The following is a 22035-nucleotide window of genomic DNA, read 5'->3' as shown; positions in this document are numbered from 1 at the left end:
CTAGGGACATTTGGTATTGAAGATATGCATATTTTCATCTAAAAGTCGCCTCAGGCAATCTGCAAGTTAAGGACGGGTTGGGATTATATATATATATATATATACGTAAGTAATGTAATATGGAATACTAGGGTATAGAATGGTCTATAAAGGTCTATCAGAAATGGAATTTCCTAGGAATACTGCGATTTCATATATATAAGTATACTTATATATTTATATATATATAAAATCAGCATATAGCCTTTTATGAAATGGTGGTTTTGATGTCTGCTACCATTTATGTGGCATTTTTTGCTGTTATATTGATATTATATATTGTGTATCATATATATTATCGTGTGATATACCCTATGTATATATATTTATATATATATTGAATGATTCAAGTATTTGAGATGAAATAAACACACTTAAGTCAAGGGATTTAACTGCTAAGAGATTTAAAATTGATATACCGGTTTAAATATCAAAGATACGGTGAAAATATAAGAGACAAATTTTGTAGGAAATTTAATTTTCTACAAAAAAGGTCTGAGTAAATTTTTACGTAAAGTTGATAGTTCAGGCGGAATTGTAAGAAAACCAAGTAAGTCAAACCGTGGGTGACAGTAATTATTATTTTGAATAAGTTTATATATATTAGGGTGATCCAAAAAATAAAAAATTTTTTTTTTCTTCCAAAGAGGTTCAAAAGTTTCGTTTAGATAAAAAAAGACGCCTGTGAAAATTAGAGCTCTTAATATTAACATTAAGAATTTTCTTGTCGCACTTTTCTATTTCCCATAAGAATAACATGGAAAAAATTGTTTTTACGTCTTCTGATTTTTATAAGTAGCTAACGATGCGTCATAGGAATAATTGGCAGGCATGTTTTTGTAGGGAATTGAATGCTCTACAAAAAAAGATTCTTATCATTTTTTGAGAAATCTATTTGTTCAAAAGTTATTTGAGGTTGAAGTCGAATTCATATTAAATTTTGAGTTTTTCTTACTTTTCCGGCGAAACTATCAGACCTATTACAAAATATCGGGGGACCTTTTTTGTAGACAATTTTATTCCCTAGAAGTTATACCGAATAAAGTTTTTTCGAATTCCGCATTGTTTTCTAGTTATTTTTATTTTAATGTCAAGCTCTTAAAATCGATCAGAAGACTATTTTTTTTATGAGCATGACATTAAAATGAAAATAACTAGAAAACAATGCGGAATTCGAAAAAACTTTATTCGGTATAACTTCTAGGGAATAAAATTGTCTTCAAAAAAGGTCCCATGATATTTTGTAATAGGTCTGATAGTTTCGCCAGAAAAGTAAGAAAAACTCAAAATTTAACATGAATTCGACTTCAACCTCGAATAACTTTTGAACAAATAGATTTATCAAAAAATGATAAGAAACTTTTTTTGTAGAGCATTCAATTCCCTACAAAAATATGCCTGCCAATTATTCCTATGACGCATCATTAGCTACTTATAAAAATCAGAAGACGTAAAAAAAATTTTTCCCATGTTATTCTTATGGAAAATAGAAAAGTGCGATGAGAAAACTCTTAATGTTAATATTAGGAGCTCTAATTTTCACAGGCGTCTTTTTTTATCTGAACGAAACTTTTGAACCTCTTTGGAAGAAAAAAAAAAATCTGTTTGTTTTTTGAATATATATATATGTGCAGTCGTGTTTTTTAGATATTTGTCATGTAAGATTCAGCTCTTGACATTAAATCTGTAGATTTAACACCATATATATATATGGATATATTATATATATATACATGCATTGACATAAAATCTACATATCATACTTTTCATATATATATTTTCTACACATACATAAAAAAGTAATGATTTATTCATGTTGAATAATATTAATATATATAAATATCATAAATTCAAATAAAAAATGTTTTTTTGAAATTTCAAAATACAGAATTTATTATTACTATTATTACTATCGCAGTTATGGAAAAATGACAAGAGACATTTTTTTTGGAGAATTAAAATATCTAAAAATATGTACTGATATGTTTTTTCCATATCTTTGACAGTTGAGCCGCTAATTTGATTTTGAGCGCGGGTTATATGAATTCAAAAGTTAACGTGAGTGTGAAAAATTTTGATTAATGAATAAAATAGTATCGAATTTATATTTATTTTATTTTCTTTTGTTCGTTCTCGTTTATCGTTAGAGTAAATTGGCCCTTTTCAAGTGGCCACTTGTATCTTTCAAGTTGTCTTGAGCTTGAGGCCATGATCAAGTTCTATCTAGCTCTCAAATACTCGAGGTTTTATTTCGCTGTCTCTACTTTTTTGTCCATCAAACCGATTGACGTGTATCGATTTCTTCAGACGAGTTGTTATCCGTGAGAATATTCTCACGAGACACTAGAGAAAAGTGTGAAAAGATAAAAAATTTGTGATAAGATTGTCTGAGTACAGAGATAAGAGTAGAATCAGAAAATAAATTCGAAAAATTTTTCATTTTACAAAAAAACATCCGTTTTTTTTTTTTGGTCAATAGCAATATTTATATTTTTGAATCTATCACTGAAATTTAATTTTTCGATTAAATATATCGATGTGGGTACTCATTTTAACGGAAATTTACTGATTTGTAAGATGTCACTATTGGTTTTTTTTTTCGGTTTTTTTGAGAATTCAAAAATTCTCAATTTTTTTTTTTGACACTTGAAATATATCGATGTGGGTACTCATTTTAACGGAAATTTACTGATTTGTAAGATGCTTCTATTGGTTTTTTATTTTTCGGTTTTTTTGAAAATTCAAAAATTCTCAATTTTTTTTTTTGACACTTGAAATATATCGATGTGGGTACTCATTTTAACGGAAATTTACCGATTTGTAAGATGTCACTATTGATTTTTTTTTTTTTTTTGGTTTTTTTGAAAATTCAAAAATTCTCAATTTTTTTTTTTGACACTTGAAATATATCGATGTGGGTACTCATTTTAACGGAAATTTACTGATTTGTAAGATGTCACTATTGGTTTTTTTTTTTTTTTGGTTTTTTTGAAAATTCAAAAATTCTCAATTTTTTTTTTTGACACTTGAAATATATCGATGTGGGTACTCATTTTATCGGAAATTTACTGATTTGTAAGATGTCACTATTGGTTTTTTTTTTTTCGGTTTTTTTGAGAATTCAAAAATTCTCAATTTTTTTTTTTGACACTTGAAATATATCGATGTGGGTGCTCATTTTAACGGAAATTTACTGATTTGTAAGATGTCACTATTGGTTTTTTTTTTTTTGGTTTTTTTGAAAACCAAAAATTCTCAATTTTTTTTTTGACACTTGAAATATATCGATGTGGGTGCTCATTTTAACGGAAATTTACTGATTTGTAAGATGTCACTATTGATTTTTTTTTGGTTTTTTTGAAAATTGAAAAATTCTCAATTTTTTTTTGACACTTGAAATATAGTGATGTGGGTACTCATTCCAACGGAAATTGTCTGTTTTATAAAATAGAACCAATAAAATATCAAAAATATATAACCTACATAAATATAATTTCTCAATAACGAAGACCGCCGCAGGCTAATTTATCTATTACCGTAATTAACTGATAACTTTATTATTCGTAAAAAAACTTTCATTGTACCTCAAAGTCAAGTACAACAAGACACTCACAAACTAATTATTATTTTTTTTCATAAATTCATCTATAAAAATTGATTTTTCACCGCATGATTGGTCCAAAATACCTAAAAGGTCATTTCAAACCCTTCTAACCACTTTATCTTCAAAACCATCGATCCTACGCATTTTTTCCCCATTACCAATTTAGTAGCTTATTAAATTTCCTTTCCAACCACCACCTCAGCTATCTAATTATCTCAAAACTATCCCAAGTAACTCCACTTCAAAGTTCATCCAATTATCCAATTAAAATTTAAAGCATTTTTACTTCATAAATTCCGTCATTTAAATACATAAAATATTTTAACATATATTTAAATATATAAATACATATATTTAAGCATTACTATTACCTGAAAAAAATATCCCACATTTTTTTTTCCCTTTTTACTTCTAATGAGATAGAAAGTACTTAACTCGGTACGTGTTTAAGGGTCTAGTAACTTAACCCTCTTCACCTCATATTCTTCAACCTCTAACCTATAATATATATACACATATATATAATAGTGGTTTCACTAGAGTTTAGTTATTAAACTACAAGCCAAGACCTCTGACTTTGCGAAATATCAGCAGAGCTAAAAATCAACAAACAACCAAAACTTTATCCAGATAAATAAACTTCAGCAAAATTAACGCCCGCGAAGCACTTCGCGGGTGTTTATCAAATTTCAGTTTAAGTACTTGAGCAAATTTGAGATAAAGTCCTTCCAGAGGATAAGTCGCCATCGGTTTTACCCACACCCTTAGAAAACTAGTCTAATTTCACGTCGTTACTGAACTTCTCCCAGACAGAGAATGAACTTCGGAAATTTCTCCCTCTACCGAACATTTATAAACTGCGCATGCGTAAAGAAAAGTGGGAGAACATTTAAGATATAGATCACTCATAATGGGAATAAAAACCGAAAACACCTGAGGTACACTTTTTCGAGGCCGAAAACGAGGTGGGTCTAAATATGGCCGAAATTCAGTCGACGACGGCGTAAAAATGACCGATAGCTAGAAAATTTTCTAAGCTCAGTAATTCTCTTTAACATAAAAGAAAAATGTATGGCCGAAAAAAAGCCGACTTTTGGCCTTTTTCAAGAAAACTACAAGACCTGGGCGTGATTTTGGCTAAATTTCGCCCTCTATAAAAAATTTCTAAAGTTTCCACGTGATTTCGGTCAGATTTGGCTTTTCGGCCAATTTTCGACCTGCTTATTAGAAATAACAAAATTTCGGGGTGTTTTCAGCCAATTTTCGGGCTTTTCCAACAAAAATATCCGATTTCAGTCTAATTCTGGCTAAGTTTCGCTCTCTGTGATTAATTTTCTAAAGTTTCCACCTAATTTCGGTCAGATTTAGGCTTTTTGGCCAATTTTCGACCTGTTTATTGAAAATAACAAAATTTCGGGGTGTTTTTAGCCAACTTTCGGCCTTTTCTAACAAAACTATCCAATTTCTGATTAATTTTAGCTAAATTTCGCCCTCTGTGATTAGATTTCTAAAGTTTCCGTCTGATTTCCACCAGATTTAGGCTTTTTGGCCAATTTTCGACCTGTTTACTAAAAATAACAAAATTTCGGGGTGTTTTCAGCCACTTTTCGGCCTTTTCCAACAAAACTATCCAATTTCTGTCTAATTCTGGCTAAATTTCGCCCTCAGTAATTGAAATTCTCAAGTTTCCGCCTGATTTCCGCCAGATTTAGGCTTTTCGGCCAATTTTCGACCTGTTTATAACAAATAACAAAATTTCGGAGTGTTTTCGGCCAACTTTCAGCCTTTTCCAACAAAACTATCCAACTTCTGCGTAATTTTCAGCCAATGTAATAAAACAATGCAGATAAAAAAGCCTAAAAAAATGTTATCTCTTAAAAAATATTGTCTTATATTGCGCTACTGTCCTCTATATTTTATTCATCAATTTTATTTAAATAATTCATACTATTCTATATAACATTATTAAATATTTACATTTTTATTATTTATTATGACACTTTTGACGTCGGAAATGACTTTAGAACAATGCTAAGTTAAACAGCTGCAATAAAAACGGCACTACGTTTGTTTAAATTCCTCTTATATGGTTATCTTCCTATATATCTACATATATAAATACATGTATGAAAGCGCGTACGTAAGAATGAGCGAACTAGAACAAGTCAATAATAATAAATTTTATGTCAATAGTAAAAACGGTTTTATTATCAAACTCGTCAAGTAATTAATCACTAATTAGTCATATTACTTAGTAATTACGTGAATTAAAAAAAGCGAGGTAAGACGGACCGAATAGAAAATTTTAAATCTGCAGGAAAAAAAATCTGTAATAAATTAATTTTCTTGGGAAAAATGTCTAATTAGCAATCACGTAATTAGTGATTAGTAATTAGTATTGAGGACAATTGAGTAATTGGGTTATTGATAAAAAAAATTTCATTAAAAGACTACCCGTATGAAAATAACATCTATGGTCAAAATATAAGTAAAAATATATGATAAATATCAGAAAATATATGTGGTGAATTTCACTATATTTTCTGATATATTTTTTTTTATATTAAAAAATATAATGTTCACCATATACGAGTCCGTATATATTTAGCATATATATTATATATATGTCAGTCATATACAAAAAATATATTTTTATCATATATGAAAAAATATATTTTTATCATATATGAAAAAATATATTTTTATCATATATGAAAATATATATTCTTTTCATACACGAAAACTATATTTTTATCATACATAAAAATATGTATTTCTATCATATATCCCTAACGAACCCAAATTACGGTAAATTACGGTAAACCCACCGTAAATTACGGTAATCCACCGTAAAATGCCGATTTACCGTAAATTACGGTGGATTTACCGTAATTTACGGTGGTTTTACCGTAAATTACGGTGGATTTGTCGTAAATTACGGTGGATTTACCGTAATTTACGGTGGATTACCGTATTTACGTATTTTACGGTAAATCCACCGTAAATTACGGTAAATCCACCGTAAATTACGGTAAATCCACCGTAATTTACGACAAATCCACCGTAATTTACGGTAAACCCACCGTAAAATGCCGATTTACCGTAAATTACGGTAATTCGGTAATCCACCCGAATTTTTTAAGGTATAGATTTATCGTATTCGACGGTAAATTTACGGTATACCCGCCGTAATTTACGGTAATCCACCGTAAAGTACCGATTTACCGTAATTTACGGTAATCCACCGTAAAGTACCGATTTACCGTAAATTACGGTGGATTTACCGTAATATACGGTAGGTTTACCGTAATTTACGGTAAATCTACTCGAATTTTACGGTATTCTACGGTAGATTTACGGTAAAATTACCGTAAATTTACGGTAAATCAGGTCTGCTAGGGATACGAAAAATATATTCTGATCATATATAAAACATATATTTTTTATTATGTATGGAAAAAAAAGTTTCTTATATATGACTAACTCCAATTAAATTAGATATAAATTTTAATATACTCTTTAAATTGCAGTTAAAATTTTCAAAATTAGTTAATTTGATGCGAATATATATACCCATATACATATACATACACCAAATAAAATATATGCTTTAATATAAAAAAAATATATGGTGCCATATATAATATAAATTATATGCTACCATATACTTCATTTCATATAAAAATTTTATATTTTTCGAATATAAAAGGAAATATATCAATACAATATATTATAAGGTAAATGTAAATGTATATATAGCTTAATATAAAAAACATATAAGTTACATATATGGAGTACATATATTTACTACTGTATATAATTTTATATTAAATCGGCGAAAATCTCTATATGATTTTTTTTAATATATCATATATTTTTTTGTTGCAAACATATATGATTTTATATATTTTTACTATATATTGTTTGTTATACGGGTAAAACTTTTTTTTTTGCTTGTGAATTTAAAGAAATAAAATTTTGTAAGTCGTCAAATTCACGTGGCCATTAAATAATTATGGTAATTATAAATATATATAAGACAAGCTCGAGTCACAATGAATAGAATTTATAATGTATAGAGATGAATAGAGAAGGATTATATAAAACTTTATAATTGTTATCTATAGAAGTTAACTTGTACAAGTACTTGGAAATTTAAATCCACCGGCTGTGATTTCTCAGCCATCATTTACTTATTCGGGGATTTTAATTTTTTATTCAACACTTGAAGCTAAATCTTGAGACAATATTTATCCTCGGAAAAAAAATATATATATATATAAATCATATAAATGAATGACTTATTATCCGTGTAAGTATAAGACAGAAAAACTCCCCAGTATTTTATAACTTAATATCAGCCCTAAGGACAGTCTTCTTAATAAATAAAAATCCACCCCTATTTTATCGTTTATTCTGTATCAATACTCCCCATGTAATATTATATAATATTTCTTATAATCTCGAATCTTTCAAATTCAATAAAACTTTTATGAAAAATGTAATAAATAGAATTCACAAAAAAAAAAAAATGCACACCTCCAACTCTCTATTTCGTAATGAAATATAAGTTAACAATGGGAGTCATGTCGAAAAATAATGGGTTCCATTTAATTGTTATATGAAAATTAAATATTTGAATAATTCGAAAATTTACGAGTTCTTTGAATTTTTCGAATTAATCTAAAATTTATGATTCATTCGAATTTTCAAAATTACTATAAGTGTTATGAATAATTCGAATTTTTTGAACTTTTAAAAATGCTATGAATAATTCGAATTTTCGAATACTTCCGGAACTTACGAATAATTTGAAAATTTTAGAATAATTCGAATTTTTCAAATTTTTCAAATTTTTATGAATAATTCGAATCTTCGAATACTTCTGCAAAGTTCTTTGAATTATTCGAATGAATCTAAAATTTATGATTCATTCGAATTTTCAAAATTACTATAAGTGCTATGAATAATTCGAATTTTTTGAACTTTTAAAAATGCCATAAATAATTCGAATTTTCGAATACTACCGGAACTTACGAATAATTCGAAAATTTTATAATAATTCGAATTTTTCAAACTTTTCAAATTTTTATGAATAATTCGAATTTTCGAATACTTCTGAAACTCACAAAGAAACCAAATTTACGAATAATTCGAAAACTTGAGAATAATTCGAATTTTGGAAACTTTTCAAAATGTGATGAACAATTCGAATCTTCGAATACTTCTGCAATTTACAAAGAAACCAAATTTACGAATAACTCGAAAATTCAAGAATAATTCGAATTTTTCAAACTTTTGAAATTTTTATGAATAATTCGAATCTTCGAATACTTCTGCAATTTGAAAAGAAACCAAATTTACGAATAATTCGAAAGGTCAAGAATAATTCGAATTTTGGAAACTTTTCAAAATGTGATGAACAATTCGAATCTTCGAATACTTCTGAAACTCACAAAGAAACCAAATTTACGAATAATTCGAAAACTTGAGAATAATTTGAATTTTACATTTTTTTCAAATTTTTATGAATAATTCGAAAATTTACGAGTTCTTCGAACTATTCGAATGAATCCAAAATTTGTGATTAATTCGAATTTTTCAAACTTTTCAAAATTTTATGAATAATTCGAATCTTCGAATACTCCTGAAACTGACAAAGAAACCAAATTTACGAAAAAAATTCTAAAGAATAATTTGAATTTTTTGAACTTTCAAAAATGCTATGAATGATTCGAATTTTCGAATACTTCCGGAACTTACGAATAATTAGAAAATTTTAGAGTAATTCGAATTTTTCAAACTTTTTAAATTTTTATGAATAATTCGAATCTTCGAATACTTCTGCAATTTACAAAAAAACCAAATTTACGAATAACTCGAAAATTCAAGAAGAATTCGAATTTTTCAAACTTTTGAAATTTTTATGAATAATTCGAATCTTCGAATACTTCTGCAATTTGAAAAGAAACCAAATTTACGAATAATTCGAAAGCTCAAGAATAATTCGAATTTTGGAAACTTTTCAAAATGTGATGAACAATTCGAATCTTCGAATACTTCTGAAACTCTCAAAGAAACCAAATTTACGGAAAAAATTCTAAAGCATAATTTGAATTTTTCAAAATTTTATGAATAATTCGAACATTCGAATACTTCTGAAACTTACAAGGAATCAAAATTCACAAATAATTCAAATTTCCAAAGCTATTCAAAAGTTCGAACTTTGAATCGAATCAACATTATTCGATCTGATCAAACTCGAACACTATACGCACACCCCTCATACACACACATATATATACATACATTAAAACAATGAGTGGCATAGAAGGCGTAAATGAGAAATAAATCAAAATTTTCTGTACATGACATTTGAGGATTTAAATATCTCCCCTCGTATGACTAATTTTGTCTAAGTGGGAGTGCTTTTGTTCACTTGACACTACACATACATACCTACACATATATATATATATATAGAGTTAGAAACAATATATCTTCCCAACAATAGTATTTATGATTTCAAGTATAACCTCTTTGTACTTTAATTAAATTCCGTGTATTAAATTTTAATTAAAAATTTATTCATACTTATACATTATCTTTAATTAAAATATATACAAATATGAGTTATTTACTTAAATAAAATTTTTTTATTTTTCTTTTAATAACAAGTTTTTTTGTTCATTTTTTAAGAAGAATTTTTAAGTTTTTCCACTTCAACTTCTGAAGTATTGATTTTATGACGAAATGTCAAGAATATAAAATTGTATGAAATTCAATTTATATTGAACAAAGTATGAGAAAATTCTGCTAAGTTTTATATTTAATGAGATAATTACAGTTTAAGAGTTCAAAAGTTTTAAAACTGAGAAAAGAGCTGACGGAAAATAATAATTTTAGTTTTTAAGTTTATTTATATAAATCTTCTTAACTACTAATGTTAAGAAAAATTTCGTTGGGACAAAAATTGTAGGAAATTAAATTCTCTACAAAAAAGGTATCAACAAAATTTTTCGTAACTGTGATAGTTTACGAGATATGAAATAATTTAAAGACAGCTACTGGCGCGAGACGCTACCGCGTTTTTTTGATTTAAGGGAAAAATTTAATAATATAAATATTTATAAGCGCGAAAATTCAACAACAATGAGAACAACAACAGGCTGAGTAAATATAAACAGTATCAATTCCTTTTAAGAGATTTAAAAGTACTTTAGACGGTGGGCAAAAAAAAAAAGTTAAGTAGAGAAAATAAAAACGTTTCTGCTAACAAAAATGGTTGTTTTCACAGACTTAAAACTGATACAAATAAAACAAATAGTGACTTTTCACCGTCAGCAAGACTATTCCATTTATCTATCATTTTTTTTGCAACCGCGAAAAAGCTTTAGTATTTTTTTTTTCATTATAATTTTATTTTAACTTTTAGCTCTTGCGATTTTTTAAAAATTACTTCAATAATCGATCGATCGTTGATAATAACTTACAGCAATCTTATCAAAAAATTATTTTTTGACTCCAAGTCAATATATACTTACATAAATTAAAATTCATGAATTTACATTTAATTATACGATTGACAAATAATTTACGAACGAAAAAAATCTTTTAAATCTACGACCTAATTTCGGGATTCTATTCAGATTTAGGTAGATCTCTAGGATAATTATAAATCTGATTTGAGATCCAATAAGATCATGTCAGATTACATTTTTTCAAATTTTCGGGCTTTAGTGATTTCTATTGATCAATTTTTAGATCTGCAATCATAAGCATAAATCTTTTAAGATAGAAACTGTTTACAAATCTGATCAGATCTAAAAGCCTAAGTTTGGCCAAATCGGACCATATATGACCGAATTTGCTACTATCCGGCCAGATTTCGTCAGATGGAGATAATGTAAGAATTTGATCAGATTTAAAAGCCCAAGTTTGGCCAAATCTGACCATATATGACCAGGTTTGCTACTATCTGGCCAGATTTTGTTCGATATAAATAATATAAGAATCTAATCAGATCTAAAAGCCCAAGTTTGGCCAAATCTGATCATATATGACCAAATCTGATAATAACTGATCAGATTTAGTTAGGTAGAGATAATATAAGAATCTGATCGGATCTAAAAGCTCAAATTTGGCCAAATCCGACTATATATGACCAAATTTGCTACTATCGGATCAGATTTAGTCAGAGATAATATAAGAATCTGATCAGATCTGAATGGCCAAATTTGGCCAAATCTGACATATATGACCATATCTGATAATATCTGATCAGATCTAAAAGCCCAAGTTTGGCAAAATCTGACCACATATGACCAGATTTAGTTAAATATAAATAATATAAGAATCTCATCAGATCTAAAAGCCCAAGTTTGGCCAAATCTTACTATATATGACAAAATTTGCTACTATCTGGCCAGATTTAGTCAGATAGAGATAAAATAAGGATCTGATCAGATCTAAAAGCCCAAGTTCGGCCAAATCTGACTGTATAGAATCAGATTTAGTTCGATATGAATAATATAAGAATCTCATCAGATCTAAAAGCTTAAGTTTTGCCAAATCTGACTATATATGTCCAAATTTGCTATCGGATCAGATTTAGTCAGAGATAATATAAGAATCTGATCAGATCTAAAAGGCCAAGTTTGGCCAAATCTGACCATATATGACCCAATCTGCTAATATCTGGCCAGATTTATTCAGATAGAAGTGATTTGAAGATCTAAATGACCAGTATTGGCCATTATGACCACATCTAACCAGATCTGTTGATATCCGGCCAGATTTAGTCAGATAGACAATTAATAGATCTGGTCAATTCATCTAGCCCTTTTTCTACCAACAAAAATTCATCAATTGCTTAAAAAAGGTTCCAAATCTTCGACTCAATTCAAATCTGTCATTTTAAATTCCCGGAGTGGGAGAAGGAAAAAACGTTGTTTTCCTCTTGAATCATCTCATCTGCCTACGAATTTATTTAAAGCAATAAAATAACTATATTTCGTCATCTGCTAAGATTCAAATACAGTTGTGATAACAATAAACACCCATATTTTCTGAATAAAGCTCAAAAACAATACTCTCTTAGCGAAAACAAAAACATCACATGTTTTTGCATAAACAGAAGCTGTGGTATAAATACCGGTCAATTTGTTCAACAATTATCAGCAATTCTAACCAAATCAGTTGATAATTTTCTCTGTTACCACAAATAGTAAGTAATTGTTCAATGGAAGAAAATAGTTGTGTGAAATAAAAAACTAATAGAATTATTTTCAGGGTAAAAATCAAGATGCGTTTCACAGTTTTATGTTTGATGGCTATGGTTGCCTGTGCATCAGCCTGTTGGGGAAATTCTTGCGGTAACACCGTAGATAATCTTTCTAGTACTGGCATTAGAAATAGCGTATCAGGTAACAACGGCGACACCATGATCTTAAACGGTGTTAAAAACAATATGGCCAACGATGTTGGAGGCCGTGGTAACAACTGGAACCGTGACAACAACGTAGTCAGGAATGCACAGGTTACTGGCATCTCGAACGACGTACACGGCAACAATGGTGACACTGCCATCGTCAATCAAGTCCAAAACAACATAGGAAATAAAGTCGGCCGTAAAGGATGCTCTACCTGCGTAAGTTAATTTTGTGGTTATGAAATTTATTTTTAGCACTGCGATGACTATTGGTTAATTTATTGTTTTTTGGACAGTAATTGGAGAAAATGGGATCCAAGCTGACACATTGACCATTCGTTGGCAAAAGTCGGGCGATTTTGTTTGTTGATCTCTATTGTTATTTCGATTGTTCAATTGCGATGTGGATAATAAACATATCAATTCAAAAAATTACTTAAATCAGTTGTTTTTTATTTATTGTTGGCATTAACTATTGATCCTTTTGAGTATTTATGTGAGAACATGTCGTTATATATGATAAGCGAGGACCAAAATTGGGGGTTACAATATAATTTGCGAGGTTTTTCATATATTTTGCAAAATACATGAAATACCAACTTTCAGACTGATAATAAGATATGCCCATGTATGAATACTCAGACCCGACCAAATTAGAAAAATGGTCTTGTTTCATTAGATGTGGTCATGGATGATAATATATTCAGCCCTATACAAGATCATATGCTAGAAAAGAACGCTCTACTGAAAGAATACATTAGATTGAATTACAACATTGCTAGACATCGTAATAACAACAGAACTGATACACTTATAGTGCAAATTGCTCGAACAACAATTTATCAGAAGTCATTTTTGATCCTAGGTACAACGTTTTGGAACTTGCTGCCGCCATCGATACCACGGTTTCGACTTTAGCAAACTTTAAAATATTATGTTACAATTACTTATTACATCAGGAACAGATTGAAAATGATATGCCAATAGCATAGTTCGTATCATTGTAATTTCGTAAACACTCGCGTTACAGGGGATCCATTATTTTCATTTTTATTTTGATATATTATTATTTAATAACTTTTTTTTTCTTATCATTTTTGTTCTATTAATAATTATTTATTGTTAATTTGGAATCAATATAAATTGCTGAACACTTACACTGTAAAAAATCACCGGGGTAAGTCCAAGGGGTGTAGGTGTTAAAGTTATCGGTGTTAAATTTACCTCCGAAAGCGGTGTGAAAATAACGCCGCCACCGGTGTAAATATTCTAGACCGGTGTTAAAATAACGCCGCCGCCGGTGTAGATATTCTATACCGATGTTAAAATATTTTACTTTGTGAATATTTTTACTTACTCGATCACTATACTTGTTAATAAATAATATTCTTTATTAATTTTCATAGAGAATTGACATTTTTTGTGTTTTATAATCTTTAAAGTTAATACTCCAAGCGGACGCAGTTTATCTCGCTTTTACACCGGTTACCCCGCTTTTACACCGATATTACTCCGTTTTTACGCCGGTTACCCTGATTTAACACCGGTATTTTTAACACCGGTGAATTACTTCTCCTACACCGGTGTAATTTTATTTGAACACCGGGCAGAGTTAAAATGAGTCCATTTTTAACACCGCTCTTTTTACAGTGTAGTAATGCATGCTGTCTTATGGTCATTAGAGGACGCATGTCCTATGACCAAATAAACTCACATAAACATAAACATAAACATATGTGATATCAGATGAGATCATGCATGGTCATATGTTTATCCCTATACATGCTCATATGTGATATCAGATTTGATCATATATTAAGCCGTGTACTCTATCATGGCTGCATACATGATCATACGTAATATCAGATATCATCATGCATGATCATATATTTAGACTGATACATAATCTTATGTGATATCACATATGATCATTGATCATACATGATTTTTTTATCGAGTTTAGATTTGTAATTAACTATATATGATGATATTATCTGACCATCGATGCTACATTCTGATCAGATTTGAATACACACATGATCAGAACGTGGTACAATCGAGTTGTGATTCTTAAATGGTGACGCAGTAAAGCAGTAAAAACATGATTTATTCACGCGTAGTGCATTCCCAGATAGCAAAATGACGTCTCGATAAGTTCTGAATGAATTCCTATTTATGATTTGCGCGCCCGGGTAAAAAAGTTTATATATAATTATATATAATATTATATATAATTATATATGGAAATTGGCCTTATATAATTATATATAATTATATATAGTTATATATAATTATATATAGTTATATATAGTTATATATAATTATATATAGTTATATATAATTATATATAGTTATATATAATTGTATATAGTTATATATAATTATATATAGTTATATATAATTATATATAATTATATATAGAAATTGGCCTTATATAACCATTTTTATATAGTGGAAACCTTAACATGCAAACCTCTCAATAAGACAATTTATAGATAAATTGAGAAAAATATAGATAGCCCGAACTGGGAATCGAACCCAGACCAATTCGGTATCGCGCCGAGTGCTCTACCAGTTGAGCTATCCGGCACTTTTTTAATAAATTTAAATAAAAACCTAAACATTTAAACAACTAAAACCAGATAATAGTAATATAATGTGTCATTTAAATATGCAAGTAGCAGTAAAACATATTGTGCCTGTTATAGAATCTGAAAATTGCTTGTTGATAAAACTAAAAGATTTGAAAAGTATTTTTCAGCTTGTAAGAGTAGGAGACTATATATGTAAAAGGCCAGATAAAGCAAAGAGAGTTTGGTAATTATGTAATTATTTGAATTTAAAATAAAATTGCTGTAAATTTTTATGTAAAATTATGTAAAATAAAACTTTACAAAATTATATATAACCCTACGAAATCACAAAAGTCATTATATATAATTATATATAATTATGTATAATTATACGAAATCACAAAAGTCATTATATAAAATTATGTATAATTATATATAATTATACGAAATCACAAAAGTCATTATATATAATTATATATAAATCATATATAATTATATATAAATTATATATAATTATATATAAAGTTTTTTACCCGGGCGTCTCATCAAAATCTTAAATGAGTCTTTAAGAAGTTCTCAAGATGTCGAATGAGCCTTCTAGCGAACTCCGTAAGACGTCTTTAAAAAGAGTTCTTTTTTCTGACTTCGCAAATAAGACTTCAGTATGAATTTACCATGACGTCTTTAAGGAGCTCCTAATTTTGATTTCATAAAGAAGTTTAAAAAAGCATACATTTAGTCGTCACAAAATTGACGTCTTCTTTATAAAGTCTTCAAGAACTCTAAATTGAGTTCTTAAAAATGACACCTTTAAGAAGTCATTGTAAGACTTCTTGAGAACGCCTTCAAAAAGACCAAGTAAAGCAGTCATTCCGACTTGAATACTGTCTGGGTTAGGTCTGAATCCTCTGCCTATAAGTACGACTTTACATATGATAATATGTTAATACAGGGTAAATATAATAATTCCAGTACTTGACATGAAGAAAAAAATCATTTATTGCATTAATTATATTGAAATAATTAAAATAAATATTTACTTTAATCGGTTTACTGTTTTTTTTTTTAATGAATACAGTGCAACAACTTTAAATAAAGCGACCTTTTATTGAAACAAGTGCAGAAACAGTTTCTGTGGAATAAATTAATATTTTTTTGATATCATAATACATATTTTATTACGAAATCTTCGCTGACCAGATAAAAACAGATAAGAAATGATGACTGCGGTATGTAAATTTTTAATCTCGATCAGCGGATGAGGTTCAAAATTCGTAGCCATCTATCGGATGATTTAGTAACCAATTATTTTTATAATTCATAGAACAGAATAATCAGTGGATCGCGACAATTTTATGTTAAATGCATAAATTATTTTATTGTCTGCTAATCCACGATTGGCCAAATTGTTTCAATAACCAACCAATCGTTAATAATTACTCGCAGCAATCTTATCGAAAGATTCTTCTCCAAGTCAATATCTACTGACATAAATTAAAATATAATTATAAAATTGACAAATGATTTATGAACAAAAAAAATCTTTCAAAACTACGGCCTAAACACAGCAAAACAAAAAGAAAGGAGCTCGAACTCAAGGTACGACGCCATACTGGCTAATTGGAAAAAAATCTAAGCTTTCGCTAAATAATAAACTAAACATCTACAAAATAATCATCAAACCAATTTGGACGTAGGGCATTCAACTCTGGGGAACAGCCAGTAACTCTAACTTGGAAATACTCCAAAGATTCATATACCTGAAGATCGGAACGTTTTTCGCGCAACAAAAATTAAAAAAATTTATGTAATTTGACTGCTGAAAGGTGACTTAAGGAGTGATTTGGAGTGGCTGCAATTTTCGGCTGACATTCGAGCACCCATGCGAAACATTTCGGAAATCTAGATCCAGTAGATTTTTTATTTTTCATTTCGTTTTTTTATTTTAGTTTCGCGAAAAACGTTCGGATCTTCAGGTACACAAAGATTCCAGAATAAAAACATCAGGAATATAGTGAACGCTCCCTGGTTTGTTTTCAACGCCATAATACACAGAGATCTAGGCATAACGACTGTCAAAAAAGAGATTACGAAGCTAAGCACACGATATGAACATAGATTAGAAAATCACCCGAACCTAATGGCAACAGAACTACAGTCGACTCTGTCTAAAGGTTCTCTGCCTAAAGGTTCCCGCTGTCTATAGGTTCCAGGATATTCCCCCACCCGCTTTGTCGAGTGACGAATCACAATTCAGTTTTCGAGCGCTAACTAAATGCACGTTGTTTTGAGGTTATGTTTACTGCGCAATGTGTTCGTTTTAGCGTGCGCCTCGGCGCTCGAGGGGAATATATTGTAGGGGAAGTGCTGATGGTGGGGAGGGAACCTTTAGGCAATGGTCCTGTCCCGACGTGGAACCTTTAGACAGAGTCGACTGTACTCTACAACACGATAAACAGAAGGCTAAAAAGATTTAAGCCTACTGACCTCAAAAATCGTTTTCAATAAATAGTGGATACTGTCTGCTAATGCCTGCCCTACACACTTATCATACAAATGATTTATTGTTATGTAATAACAGATTGTAATTTAAATTAATAAAAAAAAAACTACGGCCTAATTTCTGCATTCTATTCAGACTTACATAGACATCTGATTATAAATCTGATAAGATCATGTCAGATTACATTTTTTCGAATTTTCGGTCTATAGTGATTTCTATTGATCAATTCAGATCTACAATGATGTGCATAGATCGCTTAGAATGAAGTCTGTTTACAAATCTACTCAAATCTGAATGCCTAAATTTAGCCAGATAAAAATAATATAAAGATCTGATCAGATTTGAATGTTCGAGCATGACCAGATTTGACCGTATCTGATAATTTCTGGCCAGATTTAGACAAATAGAAATAATATTAAGATCTGATCAAATCTAAATGCCTGTTTGGCCAGATCTGACCACATTTGACTAGATTTGCTTACACCCGACCAGATTTAGTCATATAGAGAAAATTTGAAGATCCAGTCAGTTCTGTATGCCCAAATCTGACTCTATTCGATCATATCTAATCTTTTTTTCTCGCCACAGCAAATTTTAATCCAGTAAACGAACAAAAAGATCAAAAAGAGCAACAATTGATCGAAAATTTCAGTTTTTTAAATCTCTACATGTCTTATGTTGTATTCTACCAAATGGTCCTCTCATAAAACCCAATCTCATTTAGCCCTCGTTATAGCAACAAAAATCTGTCTTTCCTAAAAAGGCCTCCAATATCTCGTCTGAATTCAAATCTGTCATCTTAAATTTTCGGAGTAGGGGAAAGGAACGAAACGTGTTTTCCTCAAAATGAACCGTTACTTATTTAAAATAATAAAAGTTATTATATTTAGTTATCTCCAAAGATTTTGGCCCAATTGTCATAATAATAAAGTCGATCGTTTCTTAAAAAAGCCCAAAAAAAATACTTTCGCACCGAAAACAAAAACAGTTTACGCTTATGAATAAACATCAGCAGTAATATAAAAACTCAAAAATTTGGCGAGAAATTCAGAACAACTCTCACTGAATTAACTGATATTCCACTGTTACCACAAAAAGTAAGCAATAGTTTAAATAAAAAAAAGAAAAATTTGTTGTGAAGTAGAAACTAATAAAATCACTTTCAGAAAAAAGTCAAGATGCGTTTCGCAGTTCTTTGTTTGATGGCCATGGTCGCCTATACCTCAGCATACTGTCTTGGTCCCAATTGCTACAGACCAGCTTATAATCAAACTTTCAATGGTGCAAACCGTAACCTCACCAATAATCGTGTCAACAACACTTTGGGCAATAATCTTGAAACCCGTCCCTACTTTTTGAGCCAACCGGTCTACAACAACATGACCAACGGTCTTAGAAACATTCGTGGTAACAACACTCAATTCAATGGTGTCAACAATAACTTTAACAGAACCTTGGGAAACCGTAGCTATTAATAAGCCTGCGTAAGTAATTGAGCAAAATGGAATCCAAGCTGACACTGTGACGATTCGTTGTCGTCAGTCCAGCGATTTTATTATTTGTTGATCATTATTGTTAATAGGGTTGTCTAATTTCGATGTGAGTAATAAATATATAAATTTAAAAAATTATTTAAATGAGTTGTTTTTGTTCATTGCTGGCATTATTCATTGATTCTATTGGAATTTATGTAAGAAAATGTCATTAGCCCATCAAAAAATCGTATGGGAATCCATAGAAATCCATATAGGAAACTATGGATTTTTACCTAAGGATCCATCTAAGAAAGTATGAGTGCCTGGATTCCCATATGGGGGAATGTTGCGGGAATACTAACATTGGCGATAGTTGTCGCGGACCTCGCAATGGCAGTATGGCCGTCGAGCCCATACTGCGTTGCCGTATCCACAATGCTTCTGGCAGATAGATCTAGTTTAACGACATCTACATAGTTTTGGCGGTAATACAATAGTATACATTGATTGACACGCCAGAAATTATGGCAGGAGAACCTAGTAGCATTGTGCCCTCGGCATTGTAGTATGGGTCTCAAGGCCATGCTGTTTCGCCGTGCCTGCTATGCATACGTGTGAGCAGTACAATAACTCCAGTACTATACAGTATACACGGTAAGAAATATTTTACGGATATCACTATGCCAGTATGGGCTCGAACGCCATACTATATAGTATCGAAGATTTTTATAGGTTATAAAATTGTATGCATAGATGATTCAACCATTGCGGGAATAGTAACATTGCCAATAGTTGTCGCGGACGCCGCAATGTCAGTATGGCCGTCAGGCCCATACAGCATTGCCGTATCCACAATGCTTCTGGCCTATAGACCTAGTCTAACGACATCTATATAGCTTTGGCGATAATACGATACAGTATAGTAAATAATGTCATACTTCTGGGTCTCATTACAATACTCTTCCCTAGCAGACCTGATTTACCGTAAATCTACCGTAGAATACCGTAAAATTCGAGTAGATTTACCGTAAATTACGGTAAATCGGTACTTTACGGTGGATTACCGTAAATTACGGCGAGTATACCGTAAATTTACCGTCGAATACGATAATTCTACCGTAAAAAATTCGGGTGGATTACCGAATTACCGTAATTTACGGTGGATTACCGTATTTCCGTATTTTACGGTAAATCCACCGTAAATTACGGAAAAACCACCGTAAATTACGGTAAAACCACCGTAAATTACGGTAAATCCACCGTAATTTACGGTAAATCGGCATTTTACGGTGGATTACCGTAATTTACGGTGGGTTTACCGTAATTTGGGTCCGTTAGGGTTGGAATACTTCGCATACTGTTTTAGTATCTGTCTTGAGACCATACCAGCATGGTGTTGAACGCCATACATTTCTTACCGTGTAGGAACCCTAACCTTTACATTCGAGAAAACCTGCCATCAGAGAAGTTCTATAGAAAATTTATCGAAGTCCACCTCCGTTTTACGAAAGGCCGTTTCCTTGCCTATTTCAGGCATACACGCGCTGCGAATGTCCTGTCTTTTCTACCATAATATAATCAAAGCGAAATATTGAGCAAATAGATCCATTACTGGTATTACCCTAGGATCGGTGATCAGACCAAAGATTTTTTTGCGTGTGTTTGTTCCTCGAATAATTTAATCAAAATTTATCTCCGAGACCATTTGTCACGTGTCCTAGATTTTTTTCAGTACATAAATTTTTTCGTATATCTTATTGTTGTTATTTTATATAATAAATGACTATACTTTTAATAAATATAACTAAAGGAAGTAAAAAATAGACAGTAAATTTTTTACTTGTCTGATCCATTACTTTTTACAAAAGAACTGTCCAGAAGTAAAATAAAAAAAATAAAAAAGGCTGAACTGTGCAACAGAGGAGAAGAAGAGTACATTGAGTATAGAAATAGTAAGAACAGCCAAAGGATACTCGGAGAAAAACTTGTCAATACCAGAAGAGTTTTTCGACGAGATCAGAGAGTGAAAAAATAAGACAAGGCAGAAAATATAGATAAGAAAAAAAATGTTAAAAATAAATAAAATGGGATCGGAAACACGAGGTCAAATCTATTCTATCTATTGTGTCATATATATACATTCTTTCTTGCTTGTAAGAAAAATAAAATTGCTCATTCTATTGATCGTTAAAAGTACGAACGTAAATTATTTTTTTTTTTATAATAAGTGATTTTATTGAAAACTTGGAGATGATATAAATCGAGAAATTTCTTTTTATCAATAAGATTTAATAAAATCTATCTATTCTTCAGCTTTCTATCGTGGATATCTTCTAAATGGTTAGAGTTACGGCTATTTTTGACTGAATACTTTTTGTAGGAAATTAAATTTCCTATAAAAAAGTATTCAT

The 22035-nt window shown here is 30.1% G+C and overlaps 2 protein-coding genes and 1 long non-coding RNA gene across 7 annotated transcripts in view; 2 read left to right on the top strand and 1 right to left on the bottom strand.

The window, feature by feature from the left end:
• The window catches only part of LOC130668237 (uncharacterized), an 82859-nt gene that overhangs the window by 40950 nt on the left and 19874 nt on the right, over nucleotides 1-22035 (bottom strand). The gene's annotated exons all lie outside the window — the stretch shown is intronic.
• On the top strand, nucleotides 12714-13514 carry LOC130668266 (uncharacterized protein DDB_G0288805-like). The gene is made up of 3 exons (XM_057470466.1): nucleotides 12714-12869; nucleotides 12935-13292; nucleotides 13370-13514. The coding sequence occupies exons 2-3, from the start codon at nucleotides 12948-12950 to the stop codon at nucleotides 13370-13372; spliced, it is 348 nt and encodes a 115-aa protein (XP_057326449.1). The 5' UTR covers nucleotides 12714-12869; nucleotides 12935-12947; the 3' UTR covers nucleotides 13373-13514.
• Nucleotides 19102-19780, top strand: LOC130668274 (uncharacterized). The gene is made up of 2 exons (XR_008989981.1): nucleotides 19102-19246; nucleotides 19316-19780. It is a non-coding gene; the product is annotated as an uncharacterized LOC130668274 (long non-coding RNA).

Source organism: Microplitis mediator, chromosome 1 (assembly GCF_029852145.1).
Source record: "Microplitis mediator isolate UGA2020A chromosome 1, iyMicMedi2.1, whole genome shotgun sequence".
Taxonomy (NCBI): Eukaryota; Metazoa; Arthropoda; class Insecta; order Hymenoptera; family Braconidae; genus Microplitis; species Microplitis mediator.
The sequence above is the reverse complement of the archived record's forward strand: the minus strand, read 5'-3'. Positions and strand labels throughout refer to the sequence as shown.